At 35.5% G+C, this 16,764-nt stretch overlaps 2 protein-coding genes and 1 pseudogene across 5 annotated transcripts; all 3 read right to left on the bottom strand.

Annotated features, from left to right (window-relative positions):
• Nucleotides 1–988: 988 nt before the first annotated feature.
• Nucleotides 989–6,112, bottom strand: LOC118034944 (uncharacterized; annotated as a pseudogene).
• Nucleotides 6,113–7,983: 1,871 nt separating this feature from the next.
• Nucleotides 7,984–11,732, bottom strand: LOC118034942 (probable L-cysteine desulfhydrase, chloroplastic). The gene is made up of 2 exons (XM_035040397.2): nt 10,231–11,732; nt 7,984–8,348 (listed from the first exon to the last, which is right to left on the bottom strand). The coding sequence occupies exon 1, from the start codon at nt 11,600–11,602 to the stop codon at nt 10,235–10,237; it is 1,368 nt and encodes a 455-aa protein (XP_034896288.1). The 5' UTR covers nt 11,603–11,732; the 3' UTR covers nt 7,984–8,348; nt 10,231–10,234.
• A 1,946-nt stretch (nt 11,733–13,678) lies between these two features.
• LOC118034941 (uncharacterized) lies at nt 13,679–16,247 on the bottom strand. 4 transcript variants are annotated; one of them, XM_035040395.2, is made up of 3 exons: nt 15,992–16,247; nt 15,347–15,534; nt 13,679–14,110 (listed from the first exon to the last, which is right to left on the bottom strand). In XM_035040395.2, exons 2-3 carry the CDS (start codon nt 15,492–15,494, stop codon nt 13,968–13,970), a joined length of 291 nt encoding a protein of 96 aa, XP_034896286.1. In that variant the 5' UTR covers nt 15,495–15,534; nt 15,992–16,247; the 3' UTR covers nt 13,679–13,967. The 4 variants fall into 4 exon arrangements, with proteins under 4 accessions (XP_034896286.1, XP_034896284.1, XP_034896285.1 ...); XM_035040393.2 differs by having other exon boundaries at nt 15,347–15,544; nt 15,992–16,240; XM_035040394.2 differs by having other exon boundaries at nt 15,347–15,494; nt 15,992–16,238.
• Between the last annotated feature and the right edge of the window lie 517 nt (nt 16,248–16,764).

The raw sequence follows: 16,764 nt of genomic DNA, 5'->3' as shown, positions 1-16,764 counted from the left end.
TGATTAGTAAGACACGTTTTGGTGCCATGTGTGACTGTTAGGAACAAATTCGTGAGGCTTGTAGGCTAAGACAAACAATATTTTGCTAGTGGAGTGAAGTGTTACAAAACTAATTGAAAAGATCAAAACACCCTTACAAATAGCATTTGTTTTTTAGTTGTAAGGTTAATTATGTTATTTTATTATTTTAAAAAGAAAAAGATGGAGAAACCCCTTTATGCATTTATATATTTTTTTTCTCTTCCAAGAGCATGACTCTTTTTTTTTTAAAAGATAAAAGAGCCCCCACCATTTTTTTTTTGTTTTTAATGGAAAAATAGTCGTTAAACTAACAAAAAAAATATTCCAACGATTTTGTTCCTAATCAATTTTGAAATGACGAATATATCTTTTGGAAAATACATTTCTATCTCAATTTCAGGCCTAATAATATTTTTTTAACAAGGATAAAATCTTATTTACATTGTTTTAATGTATAGTTTATTTTGTGTCTATGGTTATAATAAAAGACTAAGCTCATTTTTTTTTTTATAATATATATAACAATACAATATGAGAGGATGAACAATAAAAACTGCACACGTTTTAGTTATATGAATGATAATAATAACGTTTTAGTTATATGAATAATAATAATAATAATGTATAATGTATAATATATAGAAAACCGGATATTTCTTTGCCTTGTCTCCACCCTAAAATTTTCATCTTTTCTTGAAAAAGTTCATTATTTTATTAGTTCAGGGTTTAAAGCTTCAAAAGGCCGTCAGGCTAGTTTCATTTCTCTCTCTCATAATTTCTGTTTTTGTGAACGATTGGAGATCTGGGGTTCTGTTATATATATATATATATATATATATATATTGTTTTCTGGGTTTTAATCTAATAAAAATTGTTTCCGTTATCATTAGAAAACACTTTGATTTTTTGTGATTATCATCCATCTTTTCTGCACTTCGGATTGGCCATGGCTTGAAGGATGGCATAAAATGGTGGGACGCAAAGCCAGTTTTTATGATAGGCACTCCATAGATAATTCTCTTAGATAATCAGGATTATCTAGCTTATTATGCCCACGTTCTGTCAGTAGCGGGAAAGTAAGATTCCAAGGCATTGCCATTGTAGAGCTGCACGGTGTCATCCATCTTGTAACCATAACATTTTTCTGCAATGGGAGCATACAACTTCACAAGTCAGGGCCTTTGATCTTATTATCGTCTTGTAACCAGACCACAAACAAGAGCATGAAGTGATGCAAGAACATAAGCAAAACACATAGATAAGCAGCAATGTTGTATCCTCGACTGAGTTATGGTGAAACCTAGATGAACCTTTTCTCATATAACAAATCTGAGCATAGATACTCTTTGTTTTTACATCAGCAACACGTCTCCTAGCATCACTATCATGTACTAACTCTTATTCAAACTAATAAGAATTTAAGTTAGAAATACAGCTCAAAAGAAACAACAGCTATTGTTACATGTACAGATTCTGATGCCTCGCTTCTTGATGTCATCCCAGTTAATAAAACAGGAGGGCATTGATTGGTTGGATGCAAACAACAAAATTCAAAATTAGAGGGATAGCAGGCATTTCTCAGAACAACATTCACAGATAAGAAATTGAACTCCATCAAGTCATCTAAAAACTTTCAGTGGAAAATGCGTACGAGTGCGTGTAAAACAATGGAGCAAATACTCATAATCAACATCTTGACAAGTTGAAATGGCAACAATTTTTTTTGGCAGAAGCATGTAGCACACATGTGTCCATGTAAACGGACATAACAGTATGTATAACACTAGCCATGCCAAGAAACACTGACTAATTTCTAAGTATACGGCCTTTGAAAATAGGCATACAGGTTAAAAAGTCTTGGGTATGGTTAGAAAACGTGAAGCGAGTAAAAAATTGATGTCACCTATCATGAAAGAGGTAAACTGCATTGCATGACAGAAGCTAATACTTGAACACCTAAAACTTTACAAAAGCTCTTCGAACACTCTACAAAAGCTCTTTGCAAGTGGACTTGTTGTGCCCAAGACCCTTGCATCTACTGCACTGGAGCTGACGTTTGACAACGTCTTTTTGCCCGTATTTCTTTGTGCAAGGCCGGCCTGGAGGACGCCGGGTCGGAGGAGGGGTTACGATTGCTACAACCTGAGAAGAGTCTTTCTCAACAGGCATGTCCACATTGGTTACAGGGTGAACAGACTCGGAATACGTCAATCGGTAACTTTCGGTTGTGAAATATCTTGAACAATAGTCATACGGACACCTGCCAATACAACCAATGACAGCAAGAGCATGGCAACAAGGAAAACCAGTAACCTGCCACTCTTTGCAACTACAATCCCAGCGGTCGATATCAACCACTTCAACAGATTCACCACGAACCTCAAATGTACTACCAGCTGACAAAAGCACCTGAAGGGAATGTACTTTCAAGTTTTCCTTCTCTAGCTTTTCCTCTGAGGATGGAGTTAATCTTGTCAGCCACTGGTTGGAATCTACTCGCCTTGTATAAATCAACTCCATAATCTTACCCCGTATTACATCAACCATCTGTGTTATTGGTAACTCATGTGCATCTGAAACCCAACTGTAGAACATCTATCCAAAGTTAGATGTCATGTAATTGTATCTTGCACCTCTGGAAGATTTCGCCCAATTTTGCGGCTCACTCTGGAGAATCCATTTATATGCTTCTAGAGAAATACTTTTAATGCTCTCTATGCACCTCTGGAAGATTTCAGGCCTATATGCATAGGCGGCAGCATTTAAGTCTTCAATCATGAGTCGCTTAACCTCATGAGAAAACTGGCCCTTCAGGTCTAGTTGCTCAGACAAATATCGTAGGCAATAGCTATGGTATGAACCCTTGAATATCTCAGCAATTGATTCCTTTAGGCCCCTCTGTTTGTCTGCTACGAATGTTATTGGACAAGAAGTTGACAGTGCAGTTTTCAATTGAAGTAAAAACCAGTGCCAATTATCATTACTTTCTGCATCTACTACCGCAAAAGCAACAGGAAACACGCTATCATTCCCATCTGCAGCTGTTGCTGCAAACAATGTACCTTGATACTTTGAATTTAAAGGTATCAAGACCATATCTAGAAAAAGAAGAGGCCTGCAACCTTGAACAAAACCATACAATGAGGCATGGAATGAGACAAATAGGCCCTCAAAACTTGAGTCATCCTTAGTGGTGAATGTTGCCAGACTACCTGGATTTGTTTCCATTATCTAGTCACAGAAAAACGGTAACTGATTATATGCCTCTTTGTATGAACCCTGAAGCTGCTCCTTCGCAATTTCTTTCCCACGCCATGCCTGGAAGTAGTTTAGTTGGATTCCATATTCTTGTTTGATGTCATTGACAATATCCTTGGGCTTGTAATTTGGGAAAACTTCCAACTTTTCCTTAATAATACTAGCCACCCAGCTTCGAGTTGCCTGATGTCCTGTTGTCACCACCGACCCTTCACATGTATGAGTTGGATTCATCTTCTTTATGCAAATTAGTTGGGTGGTTGACAACCTTGATGCATGAATTCTCCAAGGACAACCTTCAGCTTTGCATTTAACAGTTACTCGATGGCTATCATTCTTCTTATATCTAAGAGTGTGTTTGGTATTGCGGTAGCTGTTAAGGTTGTGGTTTGAAAAAAGTTGTTTTATAAAAAGTACTTTTAGTTGAGGTTGGTTTGAAAAAAATTGATGTTTGGTTAAAACTGTGGTTAAAATTGAGGTTGAAAAAAAAGTAGTTTTAATGTGTTTGGTTAAGAATGCTTTTGAAATTGAGGTTATAAAATAATTTTAAAAAATATATATTAATATTGATGGTTTTTAATTTAAATTTTATGGATTTAACTATTGCTATTACATAATGAAATAAATCATACTTAAAAAAATTACTTTAACAAAAAATTATCTACAATTCCATTACGTACAAAATTCATCCGACAAAAACTACAAAATCAGATAAAATATTATCAAGAATAAAATTAAGATTACACTACGAGTAAATTTAATTCACCTTAAACTAATTTTAAAAAAAAAAACAAAAAAAAATTATTGTTCACTTGAAATAGCACGAGTGAAATCAATTAACTACATTGGTTAAAAAAAAAAAAAAAAAACCTGTTCAGCGAACAGTGGAGGCATGCTCCACTGTTCACTGAACAGTGCATGCCTCCACTGTTTCAAAAAAAAAAATAATAATAAAAAAAACTGCAGGCATGCTCCACTGTTCACTGAACAGTGGAGCTGCCATGCAAAAAACAGCTATTTGTTGCTTTTAATTTTCCTGCGGCCAGAACACAATAAATTGAGGGATCCACGCACAGTAAATAACTGTTTTTATTTAACCAAACACTCAGTCATTGCGTTTCTTCAGAAACGCAACCTCTACCTCGTAGCCAAACGGGCTCTACATGCAAACTGGTGTGCAATGGCATATTTACGCAGTGACTCTCGAAATTCATGAACACTTCTGAATCTTTGACCCACTCCAGTAATTGTATTCTGCCATTGCTGTGCACCTTTAGCATGTTTCTCATCATTGGAAGCAAGGAGAGGAAGAATTGGTGAAATCTCAAGTGGATCAATCTGCGGATCTTCAATAAGAACATCAGCATTATTGGTATCGTCTACAACATCAAGATCAAGAGGTGCAGAAAGTGAGTTATCGGGCTGGGTGATATCCTCCAGAACGGCAAGAGGTGCATCAATAGGAGGCTCTTCTTCAGACAGAGTTGTTCTGCTTGATCTACAAAATCAAGAATTGGTAAAGATACTCCAAAAGATCAACAAAATGACCGAAGTTTTTAGGTTAGAGATCAAGGATACTACCTACTGGCAGGCAAATTTGAGACACCAGGCAGAAAATTATCTTCCAAAATCACATAAATATCTACAGTGAAAGAATCCCCATGGAATTTTATCATCCGGTTCAAGTCCTTGTCATTAGAGATAGTAATGAGAGTCTTCTTATTGCCCGGGAGAAAGTATTTGAGAGACATGGTATTGACATTGCAACTAAACATCTCAGCCACCTCCAACTTGAAATCATTGAATTTGATTTTGTCATCAATGTCTATAGCATGAGCATCACCACCTGTATAAGACAAAGTACCATCCTTATCAGTCTCAAAATCACCACCCAACTGACAAATAACTATTATTTTTATCTCCGCCATCACCTGACTAAACCCAACAAATAAGTAAGAAATTATAACCCAAAATGTAATACATTATGAGAAAACATCACATTTACAGATAACCGGAAAAGAAGTGCCAAAGCAAGCTCTGCAATCTTTTAATACCTATGAGCATGTAACGAATGGACGCAGAGTGGATTTTCAAAAACTTGGTCATAAAAATCCATCTTTCAGTTATCTTACCAGCCAAATGGATGAAAGCTGTGTGTTTGTTTACTGCAACAATGTAGATAAAATAGATTAAAGATTTCATGTTCAGGCTTCCAACCACATCAAGTTAACGCAAAACAGCAAAATTTCACTCAATTCTGCCTATTGAAATTTTTTACTAAGCTGTAATTGGCAGGGTGCAATGAAAACAGTCTGGCAATCAACATCAGCTTTGAAATTTCAAAATCCCAATACCAAAAAGGGATAAAAATTCAATCTTTTTGGCCAGCCTCAACCAAATTAAAGGACCAAATTCCTAGAGCACTAATAAAAGCAGCTAACTTTCTACGTTCCAGTGAAACCCAGAAAACATTAAACGGCAATTTCCACCAAGAACCCCAAATAAACAATAAAGCTCAAAACTTTATCCTCAAATATTACAAAATTGTCTAGAAAAACCAAATTTAACAAAACACAGAATAAACAAACCCTAAAGAATTGAAATAATAACATGAACAACATAGTGAGAAAATAAAAAGAAAGCCGGTACCTTTATTACAGATAAAAAAGGGAAGAGAGAACCTATGAAATTGGTTCAATTCCCCAAAAGAAAAAAGAAAACCCTTGTATAAACAGGACTTGGATTCAAACTGGCCCCTCAATCAGAACAGAACCATAGAGAGAGAGAGAGAGAGAGAGAGGGAATATGCATGTTGGTTTCTGTGTTTTGATAAAAAAAAAAAAAAAAAAAAGACAGTACCAAGTACAGGGAACCTCAAGAGTTCTATGCTGTCAGCCAAGGAAGATTTGTTCAGGCTAAGAAACTTTACATGGTATCTGAACTTTACAGATTAGTCATATTAGTTCCGATACTTTTTATGAAGTTAAAAAATCCTCTTACTTCCAATGGAGGGTTGTTTGAGCCTATAAATACAATTATATCATTCATTGTATGGAAATAGCAGTGTTATGTTATGAATAATGATGTCTTCTATCAATATGTATTTTTTAATTACAGCATATACACAGATAATTACAGAAAAAAATAAATTTATATTATTCAATATATAAATTCTAGTATTTAGTTACTGAGAATTTTGTTATAACAAACATCAGCATTCTGATTTTTGTAATTTTTAAAGCGATGTATAAGAATATATCCTCATGCTAAAAGTTCCCTATATCATTAACTGGATGAAGAATTTTAAAGTGGCTTAAAATGCAGGAGTTGATTTGACCGAATGTGTAAATAAAAGGGACCATAATTGATTTTTAGCCCTTTTATTATTATTATTTTTTCTGGTTAAGAGGTGGAATTCGGTGCCTTTAATGAAAGTACAGAATCAATGATTTGGGATGCAGTGTGGTTGGTGGGTCCCTTTTATGATTGGATTCTTTTATCAAATTCAGGGTCCATTTCCGCTTCTTGTTTGACCACTATCCAAAACTGCAAGGCTTTTTTTTCTCTTCTTCTTTTTGATTTGCAAAGAAGGATATTCTAAATAAAAATAGAAAGATTTGCAAGATCTTCTGGGTTGGGATAACTTTTACTTTCTCCTCTCTAATAATAATATAGTTGGATGTGAGTGTATTTTATGCTAAGGACTCGGTTTAGTAGCTGTTGTTAAAAAAATCTAGAGTTGATATGGTTAAATTTAAATAAATATAACTTATTTTTTTAAAATAATATATATTTTTTAATTTTTTTTTAAATAAAAGATATTGTTGCTTTTTTATTACATTTGAAGACAACAACAAAAAAGACAACATTTACAGGTATGCAACACTATAAAATCTAGTTATTAAATTTGTTTCAAGAGATGATTTGGCCAAGTGACCAGGTTTGAGGTCATATAAGTTAACCCGGATTAATCTGGAAAAAAAATTACATTTGAGATTTAACATCCCATATAGAGAAGTTTTGAAATAATGCATATTGATATAGGCTATAAAAACAAAAATATGAGAGATGAAGTATAATATATATCTCATATCAAGAAGTTAAGAAACAATCCATGTGAATGCAAGTTATAAAAAAATATAATGCTAAGTATTCATAAATTATTTTTATATTTTTTGGGTTTATTAAAAAAATAAAAAATATTAAAAAAAATCAAATCTAACTCAAGTTATGCCGAGTCACACAAATTTCGAGTTGACCTATAGTTACCTGGTTTTGACTAAACCAATTGCATCTTCAAGTTTTATTGGTTTGAAACTCGGCCAAGACCCTAGGTTACATGACTCCCGGGTCAACCCGTCAGGGCAAACGGGGTTTCATATTTATGCTATGAAACACAAAAATAACGTCATCCAAATCAAAGCTTCTTCAATTTTCTATTTTTTTTTATTTTTTCAGATTTTTTGGAAGTGCTGATGTCAAAAATAATTTTTAAAAAATAAAAAATATTATTTTAATACATTTCTAAGCGAAAAATATTTTAAATCGTAACCGCTACTCTATTTCCAAACAAACACACCCTTGAAGGGCTCATAGGATGGAGGCGGCCACATATTATAGCTGTGCATAACAGGTATTTGCCGCCACCATTTTCAAGCTCATCTCAGGTGGTTTTGAAAGTTAATCCATGGTGTACTAGCTGTCAACACAAAAACCAGAAATCTAATACATATATCAGATACAATCTCCACGGCATATTGGGTTACAATACAAGCACACTAACTGATAGTTAAGGTCAACTGTTAAATGTGATAAGCTCTAGCTTTTTTGAGCCCTACAAGAATTAAAATAGGTTAATGATAATATTTACAAGGATATCACTTGGGAGAAGAACAGACAAGTTCATCTCTCCTCTACAAATTCAAAAGAAAGAAAGTAGAGGAACAATCTTGGAGCTCTGATACTCATCATCAATCTCAAGTTTGTTCGTCAACTTTTGCGAGTCATGGTACCGAAACCATGGCCACTTGCTGTTATTTATTGGAACACTTCTACCATACCTCGTTGAACTACAAGCAAACAGAAACTCCAGGTTAAAGCAGCTGTTCTGCAGATTTCATCAGCATACAAGTAATTTTACACCAGGGTGGTGTATAATTCTATATACACCAACCATTAACAATCTATAGTCTGAATCCTACAACATGTGTAAAATCTCATCAATAAAATGCAGGCTTCACTCACATGTACATAGACATATTCATTAATGGCCAGGCTGTTTTCAAGAAGACTAATGCAAGAATCATCCCGCGCGTTGTAGCTAAAGGAATTCAGCTGCATGGAACTGGTGGAGGAGCAGCCTCTACCAGCAGATTAATTGCTTTGGAGCATGTTCATTCTTACAAATTGTGCTCTCTAATTTCATTTCAATCAATTTAGATACAACCATTTATTTCAATTACACTCAAATATAGAAGAGAAAACCTTACACAGAATAATTCTTCTGTTCATTCAAAAATAGATGAAGGAATCGCAGGGAACAATCTATTTAAACACTGCCATGTATATGAGACATTCCAAGGATGGTCCTTGAATAGATACTGTTTTGCAGGTAAATCCCACACAAGAACTCCAGTAAATACCCTGAATCAAAGACCAGAACACTCTCTCCAGTAGAGTACTAGGAAAATATGACAAAAGCTAGGGAATTTGACATGCACCTGGAGGAGAGAAGTCCGAAACTAGAAAGGTATAGCTGCTCTAGGAAAGTAAACCTTTGATATCATTATGGTAGATGGATAGACAGTACTTGACTAATATGTAGACAAACAAGACAACAAATCATTGTGACAGATGTTCATTAATTGGTTAAGAAGATCAGATTCATTTCACAGATCTTTACTAATTGATTTGACTCAAGCTTGACGGGTGGTTTAAGTAAGTTGTGCGTTTCTGTTTTCTTTATACTTCTCCTCATGCAAAATTTCTAGAAATGTCATCACCAGCCATTGTCACGGTTTAAATGCATAGAAACAATCTAAAAAGTTTCACTGATGAATCTATCACCAGAAAATCTGAACAAGGCATTACTCTACAGCGTTATCATGAGCGGACAACAGCAGAACCAGTAGAGTATATTGGCGATGGCAAGCAAAAAATGATCCTCCCTCTAAAAACATTGTGCCATGACATATTCTATGAATGGGATCGATTTAAGGGACATTCCATGATTAAGCTTACATTCATCATTAATGTCAGTACTTACAATTGTAAATGCAATCAGGGCAGAGACAATGCAAGGAGGTCACTTTGATTTTAAGAAACAGCTGAAATGATTTTCACCAATATTTGAGGAAGAAACCACCTATATTCCATCGTACATAAACAATCTCCACAGCAGCTAAAATGTAACCACAGTGACTGTTTTTTGATATTGGCTAACTACAGATTAACAGCAAATTGAATATATGTTGACAGCATGGAAATTGACAGCCATAAACTCGAATCATCGTCATTATGACAGAAGGAAGGCATAACACTCTATCAACCTATGTTCCTCTATGCATAATCCTCTTCATGTTCGCTATAGTGTAACCACAATTTAATTAAGGGTAAATAATCTAAGTCGTTAGTTTAACTTTAACATGACTGGAAGTTTCAGACGACAAACAAATAGCGAAGGATATAAATTTGGCACGTTCCTATTCGGTATCGTAATGATATAGTTTAAGGCACTGATTATTAGACCCAGTTCCAAAATTGAGGCTAATCACCTTGCTTTCCCAGATTCACAAATAGATTTCTTTTTATTTTTTGAAAAAGCAACTGATAAATTATCTATCGACAGATTAGCAACTGAAAACTGCACCTAGATTGAGGAACATAAAATGCTAGCCATGATCATCAAGATAGCTTTTGCAAACCCTGTGTACAATTAGAGACAGGGCATACCTCTTCAATCAGAGAGAGATGCACAAGTGAAGCCATCACTGATCAGTTGGTTAACTGCATCCCTAAACCTGTAATAATCCTCAACCTTGTTGTAAACTTGATGAGAAATCCGAGCATAGCCAGTAACTGAATCAACTTCTCCATCAAGCGGAGCTCTAAAATAAATAGGAACTTCAACCTGGAAATGATCTCTCAAATGTGTCCTTAACTTCAAAGAATCCGACTCGCTCGAAATCCCCAAACAAGCAGGCAATCCAACCATAATCATACTCCCACACATCTCCGGCGGAGACCCAAGATTAGTCCCCCAAGCTTTCACCAACATCTCCCCCATCTCCACAACTTTTTCATGATTCCTCTCCTTAATTCCGTCAATCCCACCTTCAAACCTATTAATAAACTCCAAAACCGCTGGAACAACCAATTGAGCACTATAATCCCTAGTCCCAATCCAAGCACTCTCTACAGCCAATCCATGACCATACTCATGAGACACGACAGGATGATGCAGATCACCCCCATTGCCCTCCTCTCCTCTCTGCCTGCAATACAAAAAGGCAATAGAAGGAGGGCAAAAAAACCACTTATGCAAATTACTAGTATAAAAATCAGCCCCAATATCTCTCACATCAACATCAACACACCCAATTCCATGAGCAGCATCAACAAAAACCTGATCAACACCTTCCTCTCTACAGATCTTAACTAATTCTTTAACAGGAATAACAACACTAGGCATTGAAGTAACATGATCAATCACAGCCAACCTAACTTTCTTCTTCCCATTTTCTTTCCCTCTCTCTAAAGCCTTTCTAAATTCACTCACGATCTCTTCCTTCGATGTAACAGGGAAAGGTAACTGTACCTCAATAACTTCCCCTCCAGCACGCGTCACATAAGCCTGAACAGACTTTTTTACAGCACCATAAGCATAATGCAACATGACAGCAACATCTCCTTTGTTAAATCTCCCTTCAGTAAAACCCCATGCACAGTTCTGTAAAACAATGGAAACAGCAGTGGTGGCATTGTCCACAAGGGAGATTTCATCAACAGAACGAGCGTTTACCAAAGATTTGATGATGGAACGTGAATGAAGGATAGAAGATTTGAGGGTGTTGAAGTAGAAGTGATCAGGCTGGCGGAGGAACTGGAGCTGGAAGCTTTGCTGGGAAGAGATGACAGATTGAGGACAGCTTCCAAAGCTGCCGTTGTTAATCCGAGAGATCGTTTGGTCATGGTGGGAGAACTCTGATTGGATTTCAGAGTCAGAAATGAAAGAAAGTCTTGGTTTCTTGGTGGGGTTGGAGCAGCCATTGAAGGAGTCGTTTTTCTTGCAGTGCTTCGAGGAGGAGGAGGAGGGCGAAGCCATGGCATGGAGGAGGACTAATGGAGAGGAAAGTAGAGATGATGTAAAGAGGAAGAGATGAGTGGAGAAAAATAATGTTTTGGTGACATATGGAAAACATAGACTCCACTAATCACTTACGTGCCACCAACCAGTCACCCCACCCCACCCCACCCCACCCCACCTCATTGTCTATTGGAGAATGGAACTAGATTCTCCTTTTGTTCTTGTAAACTTCGATCAAGTTGAACTCCTAGAGTTTACACTTTACTCCCTACTCATTCATGGTCATTGTTGTGCAAGAAACAATGGGACAATCGTCTTGTTCAACGGTTTTTAATCAGAGCCGTTTGTTTACACGATGAAAACTACAGGATAGAACAAGTTTTTATTATAGAGATTGGAATGTTTTGATCATTAATTTGAAGAAGAAACTCTAATGTCAATGTGGTAACATCTTTGAGATGGGCTTCTACTAGCTGATGATGACAAGCTACTATCTCATTAATTAATTATAGAATTTATTTAGAAAGTTGGAAACTTGACGATGATTTCCATCAATGAAACATGTGTCCTTTCCTTTTGTAATGATTCATTGTCGACCACAATGTTTTGTTCTCCTTTTTGTCGTTTCAATATTCATTTTTTTCACATGTTTTTGTTCCTCACCTCCTTACGTTAACATAAAGTTATTAAAAGGTTCATTAATCTAAAATAATATTATTTTAAGATTTTTTTAAAACCAAATCTACATTATTTATAAAAAATTAAAAAATAAAATCAAGTTTTAATTGAGTTAACTAGTTAAATAATCAGTTATAAAAATAAATTACTAAACTAATCGATCAGTTCAAGTTAAATAACACCAACCAACCAACCAAAACACGAGTTTCATCATGAAAATAATTCATCATATGAGATAAAAGACTTTGGATATACGAAATAATTACTTGCTCTCTTACAATTTGGTCACCATGGTGCAGGCTAAGGTTATTATGCTCACAAATTAAAGTAAGTATCTGTGTCGGTTACAATTTTATTTTTTTTGATTAACGTGGGTGTCCGGGCCAGCTTGCGCGCACCACCACTAATCCTACGGCCCACTAAACATCCTGCAAGCTCAGTGAGCAGGTAAGACACCGCAGGGGTGACAGACATACCGCACAGGGAGGACCCAATAAAGACAGGAAAGAAACAAACTCTCCAGCTTCACTTCCATTAAAACTCAAACCAAAATTCAAAGAAAAAAGAGCTGCTCTAAGAACCACTTAGCCACACACCTCTTTGGTTATGAAATTGATTAATTTAAGTGATTAAGACTATCATTTTGCTATTTGTTTATCTAAGTTATGTCCACTTGTTCTCTGCAACAAAACAGTTTTATAAGATTCCGTGCTCCATTTGTCTGGATTCTCTGCCTTTGCTGACACCGAAAGGCAGCATTGTAAAAAACAAATCTCTGAGGAAATTTGTTATTTGTTAATTGCCACTGCTTGCCAATTACATGTATGACAAAAAATTTTGGGCAATCAATTTAATTTTCAACACGCAATCTATCACTTAAACAAAGCTGAAACTATTCTCAGGATCTCTGAGATTGTATTTTCCGGGTTTGATAAGGTTTGTATATATGCAAACTTGATAATTCATGGATGTTGTAAGATTTATGTATTACTTCTTAGTACTTAATTTCATGCAATATGTGCTAAAAGGTGGAATTTCTTTTCGTTAGAAGTAAGAGAGTTAATACATCGATACTTTTAACATAAATTATAAAGAACACTTGGATCTTCTCCATTCTTAATTAAGTATAGAGTGAACAAGATGGTTCAACATCAATGGCTTTAGGTCCCAAATAGTACGCAAGGGACAAAACAGTTGTTCCATGCATGGTTTTGGAGTTTCCTCCGGCATTATTGATTGATTTAACCAGCAAGTACAGAAACTTCCTTAGCTGCACCAAACCCTGAATGTAATTCACAATCAGAAGGAATTTGATCAATGGGACTCCTGTCTTGCCAGAGCAAGACAAGTAGAGCTCCCACTAAGGGGACAAGTACAGCAACTGGGCTGGAAATACACATCCATGGCAACGCTTAATAGAGGATAATCACTGTAATCTTACTTTTCCGTGCATTGACAAGAGTTATGGCTCTGCTCTGTCTCGAATCCATTCTAAAAGTACAGTCTCTGCCGACTCCAGCCTCTCAGAAGGAGCTGACTCAAAACTCAAATCAGTCATTTGATAAAAATCACACTACTGGACAATAAGGCACTACAAGAATCCAGTCCTGGTGGTCAACCTAGAAAATTTATGGTCTCTATATAAAAGACCAGCGGATAGCTAATTTGCCACAACATAATTTCAACCTTCATGGGTAACCTGTTGCTATTTTACTTTGTCATAAGCAGCTATATTCTGGGGTTCACATTCAGGGCTAAAAAGGCGGACCAGCAGAGCAGAAGTTGAACTCCAAGCAATAGCTCCACAAGCAGCCCACCGAAGACTCCTGGGATTTGTAATTCTTGGACCTGCATGAACAGCAGACCGATAAACATTGCAGGTTTGGATGAATACAGACTACTATGAAAAGCTAAAACTATAGCTGATTGTGTGCAAAATTGAAAAACAAACTACACATCTGAAAAACAACAAAATGGAGACATAAAAAGATCTTTTAGTTTTTGTCTTAGGATCAATGACGGGCTGAAAAATTAACTTGTAAGCACCAAATCCAAAATGCTTCAGAAAGACATTGGAACTGCAATTCCTCCCCTTATGCAGTTTCCATTGCTTTGATATATCGGATGCTCCTTTTAGTGTTCTATTTTTTCTACTTGTTTCCATAACTCTAATATTCTGCACCTACAACTTGGACGTTAAAGCTGTTTTAACAGCACCATGTAATTAACTCAAGATTTTACCACAACTCAAACTTCAAATGTTTCAACTCACAATCAACTCAAGATTTCTTTAAAGATCTAATGCTTGATTTCCAGGATATTGCCACTGTTTGACATAGACTTTTAACCCCCTCCTTTGATCTTTTCACATTTTTAATAGGTTTCTAAATCTCGATTCCAACTGAGATGATCATCTATACAACCTTTTGGGCAAGTCATATCAGGCACATCATCTGAAATTCCAGGATGCTTTACAGAATAATGGCTTGCGGATGATGACACACTTAATAGATTACATTAGTCAAACAAGATTGTGTCAATAAAATGAGAATACCATTTGGTTCAACTCCAACACACACGCAGGAGAAAAAACCCCTCAAATGACACCATTGGTTTCTTAAAGGCGGAACGCCAATTAGATTAAACCCTTCCATTTAAATAACTGCTTAATATCTTCAATGGCTTCATCCAAGAACAAGAAACAGCCCATAAACACTATCATCACGATCAAAATTGTATACATTGTTGCATTCAATTTGATGGAAAATTATGACCTATCTTTCATGTTAGGATGTCAATTCATATGCTTATTTGGAAACAAAGTTCTCAACTTTTTATGCAAGACCCCGACTTTCCAGACCTTCTCCAACCCTACAAGGGACAGGCTTTATGTAACCTCATTTCCAAGACTTGTTCTTCAATGACTTTTTACAATTAGTAACATAACAAACATCTCCAAAAGGAAGATGTAGCATACACAATGGTAAAAGCTATGGTAGTTCGGTTCTTTAACAACCTCAAAAGCATTTTCCTGAAACAGAGCAAATGTCAAAAGAACAACGTAATAGGAACAGTAGAACATACCATAATGCAACCTACAGAGAATCCAGAAACCAAATGCTCCTCCAACACTAAAAATTCCAGCTGTTTGCCTCATCAATCTAGAGCAAGGCTTACAATCTGACCTCATCAACTCCCCATCTGAGAACCCACATAAGCGCCTTAATGCCATCTGTAACAAACAGCCAATCCAATTCAATGCCCTTCAAAACCTGCAATATACTAAAAGGTACAAGCTTTTATCACGCTTCAAAAATATTAACTCTCTAGCCCATTGGCAAAAAAATTCAAGAAAATCCCAGACACAAGAGCACTTATATGTTCCTTATAAAAAATCCTTACTTGAAATTATTTGGTGGCATAAAAATATTCTTTTTCACAAAAAGGAAAACTTTTTGATGTGAGCGATGAACTCCTACCACTACTTATTCTGCTGAGGGAAAAAAGAAAAGAGTACATGTTGGAGCAATATACCTTGCACTAATGCATTTACCTGAATCGAAAGTCTAAAGCAACTGGCTTAAAACACTTGTAAAATTAAAAACAGAATGATGATTCTCTCAGTGTCATTTTGTAGAACAGATGGAGAGCGTGTGAATCAATACTCTAATAGCTACAAAACGCATCAAAATAATGGTTAAATCGTTATAAAGATGTGATCTTTACTACCTTGGAACTGAGCAGGGAGTTTGATTGAATTGAATTACGACAAGGGGAAATTGTATTTTATAAGTTTGGGATTTCTTCTTCCGTGCGAGTCTGAGATAGAGAATTCTGCTGTGTATTTTGCCTATTGGGCTTGGAGGGTTTAAATGTCATAGATTCTTTTGGGCTATCCTACAGTGATTTATAGCCTTTTTTTTCCCCTCAGAATAAAGAGGTTAGTTTATGTTTTTCAATATTTCTTATCAAAATATACTGCATAGTATATTTATTTGTGTTTTTTTAACCAAATATTTTTTTTTTGTTAATGCTTGTCTCTCTTATGTTCAAGACACTAACCAGATATAACAGAAATCATGACTTGCATATATGTAGTTTTAAAGTTATTTGGTAAGTAGATTCAGTTTTAATGAATTCATAAATGGATCCGAAAATCTCTCAATATTGAAATAAAAAAATAAAAGTTTGAGTTTGGATTATGGTGACTACAAATCCAATATTAATAAATGCTGATTTTCGTTGGGACAAGGGGCTTGGTTTGAAAATTTATAGAACTTCCAAGCAATCTCTTTTTTTTTTCTTTTTCTTTTAAATGCGGTCAATTTTTTTTTTATTTAAAATTAAAATTTTAATTATATATTTAGATAATTTTAATATATTAATATTAAAAATAATTTTTTTTAAAATAAAAAATACCACCAGTAACGTCCTCTTAAACAACCAGTAATCAAGAGCAAGAAGACAATATTTAGATGTCATGTTTACAGGCGCAACAATCT

This window comes from Populus alba, chromosome 5 (assembly GCF_005239225.2).
Source record: "Populus alba chromosome 5, ASM523922v2, whole genome shotgun sequence".
Taxonomy (NCBI): domain Eukaryota; kingdom Viridiplantae; phylum Streptophyta; class Magnoliopsida; order Malpighiales; family Salicaceae; genus Populus; species Populus alba.
This window is presented reverse-complemented; position numbering and strand designations above follow the sequence as displayed.